The sequence below is a fragment of the Monopterus albus genome, unplaced genomic scaffold, assembly GCF_001952655.1.
Source record: "Monopterus albus unplaced genomic scaffold, M_albus_1.0 scaffold16.1, whole genome shotgun sequence".
In the NCBI taxonomy this organism is placed as follows: Eukaryota; Metazoa; Chordata; class Actinopteri; order Synbranchiformes; family Synbranchidae; genus Monopterus; species Monopterus albus.
Window position 1 is genome coordinate 3,186,042 of NW_018127896.1, and position 12,194 is coordinate 3,198,235.

General features: G+C 42.6%; 1 protein-coding gene across 1 annotated transcript; it reads right to left on the reverse strand.

Moving 5' to 3' along the window:
- Positions 1–452: 452 nt before the first annotated feature.
- On the reverse strand, positions 453–12,181 carry rnd3a (Rho family GTPase 3a). Its single transcript, XM_020592166.1, has 5 exons — positions 11,914–12,181; positions 11,336–11,423; positions 4,415–4,524; positions 2,845–2,979; positions 453–2,703 (listed from the first exon to the last, which is right to left on the reverse strand). The coding sequence occupies exons 1-5, from the start codon at positions 12,061–12,063 to the stop codon at positions 2,455–2,457; spliced, it is 732 nt and encodes a 243-aa protein (XP_020447822.1). The 5' UTR covers positions 12,064–12,181; the 3' UTR covers positions 453–2,454.
- Between the last annotated feature and the right edge of the window lie 13 nt (positions 12,182–12,194).

The following is a 12,194-nucleotide window of genomic DNA, read 5'->3' on the forward strand; positions in this document are numbered from 1 at the left end:
TGCGTGGTTTTATGTTTTTAATGTATCAAAATACTGATATCTATCATACAACCAAAATGTTTCTCATTCAAATGACAGCCAGTATACCTTCTGAGCCCAGATAAATTTCAACTCAGATTTGGAATTTGTATAGATTTAATACCTAAACCTCCTTTTTGTGCATTTAATTTGAAATAGAGGGAAGGAAATTCTTGTCTTGTATTTTAAGAAAAAAACAAAACTATGTTTTCATTTTTAAACTGAGAAGTTTACTACTCTAAATCTCTGCTGTATTGAGAATGTAAATAATACTATATTAAATGGCTTCCTAGAAACTTTTTTCATACCTTCATGGGGTGTTTCATGTCCAATTTTACACTCAGAAAGCACAACACAGTATAACATTGCTGATTGCAAAGCTGTTCACAAAAACACAAATTGTCTAGAATTTTTCAGCTGCTCCTCCTCCAAATTTGGTAGAGCATGTTTTTACCTGCTTTGACCTATATTTTATTCGTGCTTACACAAGCTCTCGAGATGGGAGAGTCCGAATGACAAGCACCACCACACATTTTAATAACCAAGCTATTGGTTTCCATACTCAACTTTGAGGTGAAAAAAGAAGCCCCTTGACAGCAGCCTTTTTGGCTCAGAGAAAAATGTGCATCTTGGCAAGAATCCAGTGATGCCATGGTGAGGAATATCTGATGTGCCAACTTTAACATGGGCTAAAACTGATTTCAAAATACCAGATTCAATGAGCTGACTACAGCATATCCATTAATACTTCTCATCTGCTTCAAATGGAAGACAGATGTACTTCCTCTGAATGAACTGGGTGCTGCTGAATTGACATTTCAAAAGCAAGAAAAAGCATTTCATGCAAGTCACCACATTTGACATCTTGTTTGCTCTCAAACAGAAACACACACTTCAATTCCTTCCGCATTTATTCTAAGGGGAAAATATATAATTCAATAAATATTATGGCAACAACATTGGCAAAGACATTTTGAAGGTGACATCAACATTCAAGAAAATATGATCATGTACACAGGGAAGAGACAACTCTTATACTTACACGGTTGTTAAAGGAAAATGACAAATTCAAAACCACTGTTTCTGAAGACTTTAGAAAAGTCCATTTCAAACTGGCTCCCATTTGTTGTTTGCATTTTGATGTATTCAAAATAAGGCCCACAGACATAAAGGGCCCTAAAACTTTCAAACCATGTAGGTAAAATAAAATCATCCATTTTAAACATTGGTGTGACCAGGCCTTTATGGGGATTTTTCTTAACAGCAGAGTCAAAAATCTTCAGCGAAAATTGTAATTGTTGCTTTCATTTTCCAATCTCTCGCTAAAGTGCAGTGGGAAAGTGATTCACAGCTCAAACCGGCTGTCCGCCTGTTAGGACATCCTCATTTTACACAATTTTCACTTGTTAAATGTTGGTCAATTAAATGTTTTTGGCTCACTAAATATCTATTAAGAGCTTTAAAACATGTTATACAAGTTATTTCTGCTTTTAGAATTTTTAAAACAATGTCACAAGTTGATGAAAAGGGAGGGACAACTTGGATTTGTTTATCACATGGAGTTTCTTGTGGGGGTGGGGCTTATGACTCCTCAGTATCATACAAACAAGTCCATAAATATGTCAATGTGGAGAATGGTTGTCTTCAGATTGTGTAGCTGTTGCAATGTCTGACAGGTACAGACGTGCAGTTTTAAACTCAAACAGATCAGGTGTGATTAGAGGAATCTTTCCGGGCCTAGGATCAGCTGTTCATGGTTGAACCTCATCAGGAAGAAGCTAAAACAAAACAATTATTCAATTACACACCAATGACTTCACATTATACCAACAACATATCAGAGGCAGGGGACACACAGCGTCAGGTTTCCTTCCTCTGTGCAGACAGACTAACAGTTACACAAACAGGGCAGAGCGTGAATCAGTTCCAAACCACAGTGACACGTTGTTGTATAAGCCCTCCAAGCAAAAAATCTTTGATCAAGCACAAACAACAGCAGCTCCTGCGTTTTTTTCCCCAAAGGCAGCAAACCCCCATCTTCGGCTTTGGCACTCATTCGAAACATCACATTCTCTTAAACCCTTCCTGAACAAATGAGCGTCTCCTAATGACATCACTCCTCCTGCACATTTCCTGTTAGTGTGGAAAACCTCGAGCACATCCGCCTCATCCTCCCAGAGGAAGTAGGTAGCCCACTGAAATATCTTCCTCGTCTGGTGGGGCAGGGGGCCACATGGATTGGGACGCTACGACACAGTGAGTTTTCATTGGTGCAGACTATTCCAGTAACATGTACATGAATTGAAGCTTATAAAACCCCTTTCCAGACAAATAAGGGGTCTGTAGCATGCAGGAAAGAGCAAGGCCCAATAGCTTCCTGCTTGCACTACGCTCTGTCCTCATTCTCCTCAGTCCAACCCCCCTCTGTTGGATCAGTCACATGACCGAGCAACTTTTGGCTTTGTCCTTCCGGAGGTCCGAGGCCACAGTTGCGAGGTCGGGCCTACCGGGCATGTGTGAAATCCTCTTGCTGGCGCGGGCGGCCTTACTGCGCTTGACATTTTTGTTGTTTTTGTTGATGCAAGCCAGCGTGGCCACATGGAAAATGTCCCTGACGCTGTTCTCTGACTGCTGGGCCGAGCACTCGATGTAGGGTGCAGAGAGCTGCTTGGCCATGCTAGAACCCTGAGAGAGGCAGAGGTCGAATATGATCACCACCAGAAGAAAAGGCTTGCAACTTAGCACATTAAGTACTTGCATCAACAATGGGGGAAGGATTTTCACCTTTAGGGTTTCATTAAAGCTTTTGTCATTTATAAAACTTACCTGGTCATAAGAGACTGGTGTCTGTCTGTGGTTGGAAAGCTCCACTAGTGTGCTCAGATCAGTGCGAAGGTCGGACTTACAACCAACCAACAGCATCTTGGTGTTTGGGCAAAACTCCTGGATCTCCCCTTTCCACTGCAGAGAAAGACAAAAGCTCTCAGCATCATTCAGCGAAAATGTTTCCCCCTAACTCATTCCACAGCAGTGAGAAAATGAGGAACGATCTACCACAGCTGTTAGAAATGGTATAACATCAGCAGGAGATCAATATTTAGCTGGGTTTTCCTAACAAATTACAAAGGAATATAAACCAGACAGAACCTCCTCCTTACAAATGACAATTTTACTGTGATAAAGTGCTAAAACACGTGGTTAAATGTGCATGCTGAACAGGATGATCTGATCCCACCACCCCGTCACCTGCCCTTTCAGTACAAAGATTAAAGCTGCCACATCCTGGAGCTCCTCGTGCTTTGGCCGCTGGAACAAAACTACAAATAATCCTCATGTTTCCTCCCTGACAACAATTAATGTTCTGTGGTATTTCTCCAGGGGTTTTAATCTGAGCCTCAGGACTGGCTGGTGAGCGGATCAAGATTGTCGACATCCAAAGAGAAACCCATTTAGTACAGCATGTCTGTTATTTTCTGTTTGCACAAACAACCACTTGACAATAAGCCTAGACCAATGCTAGTTGTAATCTGACACATGGCCTTAAGAAAACACAGTTTTATCACCAGACAATTTCTATTTATGTTTCTAATTTCTGCTACTGTAATGTAAATAAGATAAGCATTGGTGGACCTCGATCCATGACTTCAGTATTTCTTATTCCCCACCTTTGGTGTGTGAATGTGCATGAGGCAAACTGTAAAATGCCTTCTCTGTTAAGGTATAAAAGTGCTATATACATGCAGTCCATTTACCATATATATACATACCCAGGTGGATCTGACTGGGCTAGTCATCAGCTGTGATTATCCTAATGCATCATAATAATTGCAGGAGAAAACGTTTTGTGATGTGGAGGAAAAATAAAATGTACTGCTACGCTTTTCAGCCACATCTGCACATTAATTGGTGGGATCATTCTGCTGCCAGTCTTCTCTCACTATTTGGGTCTGTTCTGGTCAACCACATTTTGGATGTTTGGTCTATTATGATTATGTCTACATATTCTTGGTCTCCTTTCAGACTGGGGCTCTTGAAAACAAGAGGTTCCTTGTGAAAGAAGTGTTTTACTGTAGAAAATGCTTTTCCAATTAATCAGATGACTGATGCTGCCTGTTCGAATTCATGATCAATACATGCTCAGACATGTGGGAGTCAGATGTACAGTATCAGCTCCACATGAGCAGCTTGTGGCTCTGGAACACCTCAGTAGAGAACATCAAATTCCTTCTTCCAGGACTTAACCCAGCAGCCTTCCAGTCACACTACAACTTTATGACTTCACATCACAAGATCTGATTGAGGCTACAAAAAAAAAAAAAAAACTCGTATAAAACATGGTCTTTGTCAGCACATGAGTATTTAGTGTTTTAAGGCTCAAGGCTTCTGAGTGACAAACCTTTTTCAATACACTGTCAAGTGTTTCAGGGCGACTGATGTCAAAACAGATGAGGACAGCGTCAGAGTCTGGGTAGGAGAGAGGCCTCACGTTGTCATAGTACGGAGATCCTGAAACAAAGGAAAACCACAAAACTCAAACAGGATTCACATAACATTCAGGTTCAGTTTAGTTTTTGAAGGTGTTGCGCAAGGACAGGGACACAAATCTACACACGCCCAACACAAACTGTCACTGTGCTATATTTTCAGTCCATTCTTGTAAATTAATGACTGGCCTGAAGTCAGTTCAACTACTACAGGCTTCATTTTATACCACAAAGATTCAGTTTGGTGTAGGATGCTATTCTGGAGATCTAGCTCCAGAAAAACTTCACTATTATTGCACAAGTTGTCCAATTTAAGACCTGCTCAGTACAAGGTACTCTTTGTTTTACTTAGAAGTCTTACATTTGTGCAAATCAATCAGTCTGACAACAAGAAACAGTGTTAGGTGTCTCCTGCCTCCACATATTGGAGAGGAAATCTGTTGCTGCACACATGTTTTAAAGGAAATGCAGTAGTTTTCTACTTAAAGGGATACATTTGAAGTGGGAACATGTACATTCAGACCCCGATTCTTCTGTAATCCTGAATTTTGTCTTCAGTGCAAAGGAAATACCTGCTTTCAAGTGAGGCAAAGCAACCAAATCTGCAAAAAACCTCAAACATACTGTATTTTTGAAGGCCAAAAACTCTAAAACATTCTCTTATGACATGATTACAGCACAGGCATAATCTATAGCAACCAGGCAAGAAACACAAATAATGCAGCATCAGTAAAAAAAAAAAATAAAGAAAAAGAAAGTGCTGACTACAACGAGATCACTTGTTGAAGAAATCCTCTGTGGAGGAACAGGGAACTTCAGACAGAGGAAATAACTCGCTCTTCAAAATTGAAACCATGTGTGAGGGAGACGCCCAATCTCTAAGCTAGGCTGGAACATCTCCAGAGATGAAGGATGAGGAAGGGAGGGTGGCGTCATGTCAAGGTGAGTCAAGATCACATGATGACAAAGAGCTGACCACACACATAACTGGCTGCCAAGAATCTGGAGAATTTTGTTTTTGGTAATTGAAGGTTCCCCTGGGAGGTCCTTTATAAACACCGCAGTGGAGAAAAGCCAGACACACACACACACACACACACACACGTACACACATCTAATGCTCCTAATCTAAACACTCTGGATGGGAGACGGGACCTTTTAAACAATCCATGCAGCGTAACTGAATTCCACAGCATCACTTCTCCAAATGTTGATGCACAGAGGCCATGCACGATGCAGGCAATTTGTGTGATTATTAACAAGTCAAAAACTGAAATTTGGTGGCATATGGATGCCAGAAACTACACAGGATCGATTATTTGATGCCTCAGTCTAAACAAGTGTTTCAGATGAGAATGCACACACTTGTATTCCAACATCTTTCTGCTTTGCCACTTCCTCCCTGAGAATCTACTGGAAGCCGTCTGATGGGTGACACCAAACAAACTGAGCAACACTCATGGACACAGCAAAGGAAGAACAAGGCGAGAAGGAGCAAAAGCCCCATTCATCATGGCTATCCCACAGTCAGATGTCAAATTGTTTAAAGGGTCTTTTTATCAGTCCTTGGTGCCTGGAGCCAGTCACCAAATAAATAAGAGCCTGCGACTAAGCTGTAGAAATGGTTCACATTCTACAATGAATTAACTGGTTTTATCTGAGCTGCTGGGTGCAGTGTGTGAAGTCTTGTTGAGTGTCTGCACATATTCCTGTGAACGTACCTGGAGACTGAAGTATTTATAACCGCAAATCCTCTAAGTACATCCTCACAAAGCATTTCAAGCTGACCAACGTAAACAGGAAAATGAAAAACAGCTGCTTCCATAGAGGAACAGGCTCTGGATGTGGAATATTGCAAGTGTGTGTACAGAGCTGTTAATGGGTTTCAGAAGACATTTTCATGTCTGCCATTTATAGCAAAGTTGTAGGGCTGCATCTGTGGTCAAACTCCACTCTGAGGTCATCTTCCTGCCAACCAGAAAGATAAGAGGAAATCCCACGGCCAGCACACATTCACACACATACAGTGTACACACAAAGATCTGGTGACTGTCAGCTAATTAGCTCCTGTCATTGTTCTCCTGTGGAAGGAAGACACACACCCTGTCCTCCCTCTCTGTGCTTTAAACACACACTGACACACACTCTCCAGCCTCCTTCTCTTAAACATGTCCTCCCTTGTGTCGTGCTCACAACAAATGAATACTATTGTGCACAGTGACATGAGAGGGTGCAGTATATTGTGAAACAATACTCAACTCCCACTGTGGTCCTGATGAAACACCAAATGATGTTCCATGACAAAGTAGATGCTCTTTCAACATGTAAAAATGTTCTTCCTTCCCGATTTGTTAACGTGCTTTTTGAGGCTAGTTTCCACAAGGGCTGGGATCAAAAGCACCACTTAATGTAATAATTATACACAAAATCAACTGCAAAATGAATTCCACTCTGTTCATGTAATGTGCCTCATTATTCAAATTTCCAGATGTTCCCTGGCTTCCTCAAAAAAAAAGAAGTTGCACGGTTGGAATACAGTTCTAAAGTAATCATTTACTGTATACAAATGTCCTTTATCTCACACAACTCTCAGTCCTGAGGTAAGCCAGCTGCGACTGACAATCTGGAGGTACAGCACCAGGTCTGCAGACCTGCTGAGTTACTGCATAGCTAACACAGCAGAGTAGAACTGAGGGGCAATGAGCGTGTGTGTGTGTGTGTGTGTGTGTAAAAGTGTGTGGAGAGGCGTTAAGCCACCTGTGGAAACAACAACCAGCGACAGGCACGTCCCACCATCCTACACCAGCATAAATATACACCCTCTCATCAGCCAGACACATTCAACACAAACAGACACAACGAGCAATTTAAACTGAAGTAACCTGAACCAGTGTCAGCTGTTACTGTGGTGCCAAAGACGCGTGTTGCTATAAACACTGCCATCCTGGCACATACAGTCTGAGAAGGTACCACAGCAATACAATATGACAACAGTATACACAGTCTAATAGACCTCAACACCATATGTTATGTTAATATAAGATGCTATAAATGATTTTATAGTACAATATGTTACAATATGTTGTCATATATGCTGTGATACTGTAAGTTATGTTGTGATACCATATGTCACAATAGGATTCGACAATGACTGTTACGATGCAGTATGTTATGATATAATATGCTACAATAAGGTATGTTCTACTGTAATATGTAATGATACAATATATGTTACAACAAAATAAAAGATGCTATCACATGATGCAGTAAGATATGGCTTCACACAAGGACTTTGGCTAAAAAAGATGCACTAAAGTTAGTAAAGTCAGGATAAAGATCAGGAATATGTCATCAACATGTGTAAAAATAAAAGCCTAAAATACTGATCAAACTTTCTGCACCAGCCATTAACACTTGACAGTTTAATATAAAATGTCTGAAGACCTTCTGTAACATTAGCCGACAGGAAGCCAGTTAATCTCTGCCACGATTCTACCGCCCTTCTGTTCATACTCAGGATCACCACCGTACCACCTTTCAGCAAATTCCCCTGGCAATTCAGTTTCCCCCTGGAAACAAGGTAGGGCTTCACTCAGCTAAAGATCTGGGTCTGTTGGGGACAATAGGGATCTTTGTAGAGGAGGAAGTAGAAACCTTTAGTCTAAGGAATGCCAGACATGCGGCTCCAATTCGCTGAGCCCAGAAATGTGATCTGGTGTAACAATGGCTGCCGACAGAGGAGTAGGGGGGCACGGTATGTGTGTGAGCAGCAGAGGACCTAATCTGCCCAGTGTTACATGCAACGTGCTCCAGATACCACAGAAGGAAATGATAATCTGAGCTGCTCTAACCAAACTCCTCTATCTGAATTTCTTCCTGTTTTCAAAGTGGGTCATCTTTTCATGTGCAGAGTCAGCAGCTGCTCAGTAAACAACGATTTCCTCATAAGGATTCCTGGCATAAATATTATCAAATAACATCCATGGGGTTCAACATCTTAACGAGTGCCTGATGTGAAAATGGCTCAGTTCCTGTGGGTCATGTGTTTCTCTGACAAGTTTCTATTGATGCTCATAGTTGCCTGAGATTTGGGAAACTGCCAGACACTTTGATAAAACATCTGAAAATCTGAAGTAAGAAAAATGTGTGTCCCGCGGTCCACGCCAGCATGTAGACGAATCTTCCATGAGCCTGAGATGAGCAGTGAAATGATTCACTTATTGACAGAAGATTTAACAGCAGCAATTTTAATGATGCTCTCATCAATATCGTAATAAAGTGAAAGACGTCAGTGGCAGTGATGGACCCACACAGCTCTGCAGTTCCTCACACCTTTATGAAGCATTTTAGCATCCTTCAAACTCACTGCTTTGGTTTTGCATCTGTAGCTGTTTGCCAACACTTTTGTCCGTTTGCAATGCTCAAGCCAAGTAGCAAAACAAAAAAAAAAACCCAACAATGAATTATTATTTAAAAAACAAAGAATAACAATGCTAACAGGCTACAGCTTCTCAAATGAGAATTTTCTTTTTTAGCAGTGTATCTGTCTGGGACTGCTGGACAAGCCATTTAAAACCATCACCTCAGGCTCTGATAAATTGTGGTGGGGTTTGGGTTTTTGTTATTTTCTGACATTTTAAAAACTCACTTGTAAGTAATGAAAACAGCAATTATTTGCAGCCCTGCCTGACCTTTAAGAAGGTTCTGAGATGCATTTTGCTGATTCGTACTCTGGAAAATGACAGAAAGCCTCGGGCGTGCTGGTGCTGGAGTTGTTTTGTTTACCTTCGCTGTCTTCCTATTCTGCTTGGATCTCAAACAAACACCTCTGCAGCTCATTCAGACATGCAGACACTAAGCCGTAAACCGCTTCCTCTGCCGGTGAAAAAAGTGCGGCGCATCAAAGGCTGCAGCCTTGGTCCCAGCGGGCCCCACCCTGAGGCTGGGAACCAAAGCCAGCACAGACAGGCAGGGTGGGGGACAAATGGAAAGCAATACAACAGGCAGGCATTTACCTTAATGACCCGAATTACTCTCATCACCCTCCCTTTTAAACACACACACCAGGTTGCTCATTAGGCCACTCATCACCACAGAACATAGACCACCACAGTGTGTGTAGGTGTGTGTTTCTGAGGGAGAGGCATGGCAGTCCAGTGTTTGTCTTCATCTCTGCACCCTGGTCTTTGTCCCAAGCGCCTGCTGGGGTCTCACACACACACAGCCCTCCCTAGCACACCTCTGGAGATAAGGGATGGATCTGATTGGCCGCAGCCAGTGGGCGTCCCTACAAAGACACCAGTCAAGCCGAAAGCTGGGTCAATCAGTCACTGGGTGTATGAGATTATGTGAGAGTTGGGTAAGGACTGAAGGTGGGTGGAGGGTCTGGCTCCATCTCAGACCCGTTGGTCTAATAGGACCCCCACCCCCCCACCCTTTTTTTTTTTTGCTGTTTTATGAAGCAAAGAGAAAAAGAAAAATGGCTCCAGGCGGCCAGCCAACACCGCAATAAAACAAAATTCTCACTGTGGCCGACTTTCATTTCTCCGCCTTTCCACTTGCACAACACACACATGCAGGGGTGGAGGAATTTGAAATTTGAGCTCTGTGTTTTTCTTGCTTTTAGTGCTCCAGAGCCTGAAAATGAGGATAATCTGCTGATGCCTTTACTTTCATTTTTCCTGGAGACTAAAAGCCAAAAAAGGGTAACGAACAAACTTTAAGATAGAGTAGGTACTTTATTGATTTCTGATGCTGCTTAAGATGCTGCTTCTGCTGCACAAACGAGGTCCAGCTGCTGTCAAACGTGTGTACAGTTAGAATTTGAAACCTGATTCTGTATTTTTGTTTCTCTTAAAGAGGAAAAACATTTCACCCTGAATTCAACATTCGAGAAAGTTACTCAAACGCTGCTTAGGAATTCCAGGCCAAAGGCCCGCAACAGCTGGCTGTCGGCTTGTCCCCGCCCATCACCCACAACTCCCCCCCGCACACACTCACACATGCACCACATGCTTGCACACACACAACATACGCCAGACTCATGCATGTCTGCTGTGCTATTCACTGCTCGGGCACTGATGTATGAGAAAACACGTTAGTTTACACACACACACACACACACACACACACACACACACACACACACACACATGGGGGATGCAGCAGCTGGTTTGGACCCAAAGTCCAACAAAGAGATAAAGCTGGAGAGAATGCACAACACAATCCCCCCACGCATACCAGACACACCAGGAAGAATTTCAAAGTGTGTTCTCCAGATGTATGATGATGAACTCGATCACCAGACTTCCTTTAGTGTTTCTGCTTTAGCTTTGCTCAGCTGGGAAAAATTAATCAGTCAAACCTATTCCTTTGGTGAATTTCTGTGTTAGGGCTGAACTGTAATACTAAACGTTTCCATGTAGGCAAAAGGCGAGCCTCTCCTAATCTCAGGGAAAATGTGTCTAGCTTGTAAGAACAGTGTTTCCGGACTATGAGAAAGGATTAGCCTAGCGCTGTTGATTAAAATGGGTCACTGACTCAATTTCATTATTCAAAAGAGCAAGCCTAGCCTGGAGAGGCCTTTGTCATGACTGGGACATTTTGAGGGGAATTCCTGAGCAGTAGTGTTAGTTTCTGAACATATGGCCAAACACCTTTCTACAGTTAACAATCATCTTACTTTCACACCTGCACTTTCTATGTCCGGAGGGGGCACAGGGGGTCTGTGCAAGTGAACTGTGTGTTTGGACGTGCCCAGGCATCTCACCAGAACTAATTTGCAGTGACACACAACTTGAAGCACAGGGGGAGATGATGGAGAATACGATTACCTGAGGTGTCCCACAGACTGAGCTCAATCCTCTGTGTGTCGATTTCGAAGCTGGCTGTGTAGTTTTCAAACACTGTGGGGACGTAGCTCTGCGAGGAAACAGAGGGAGCACATATTAGAAAGCAAACCTGGTGAGAAATATGGTGTTTATACCTTTCCCTTTGACTAAAATCACCAAACTGAACCTTCTATGCAGAGGAATAATACCACAACTATTTGATCAACTGCAGCTGGTATGACCTTTACCACTAGTGTATTACATACACTGGAGTCACAGATCATCTTTCATGAGTAATGGAAACTTGCCTAACCTCTTAACCCTGTAGTTTACCACAGGTAGCACCATTCTACAGCTCTGTTTCCATTATTACACCTGCAATTAATGTAAGCATTAGCCTACAGCTACAACTGCATGGTACACAATTGATGTCCTTCATCATAACTGAAGTATTAAACAGTCAGACACGTCCGTGTCCTTAAAGCAGGGGGTAACCTATTTAGATCATCACATCACAGTGTGGCCCACTATTATAATCAGGTTAACGTAATAATCACGTTGATCAGTCTGCGGGGTCTCACCTCAGGGAAACAGTCCTTGGCAAACACGTGAAGCAGCGCAGTCTTCCCGCACTGGCTGTCCCCCACCACCACTATCTTGCACTTCACACTCGGACTGGGATCCATGCCGGGTTTCAAACAGGCTTTCTGACACGAGCGTCTCTCCTTCATTGATTTCAGTCGGGATTCAGTGTAAAAAGAAGGAGTCCAACCCTGTATGGGACTGAATCGTCGAGATATGAAGCGACAGATGCGGTCACGGTGGCTCCCTGCCCGTCTGCCTGCTCCGCCTGCTATGAGCC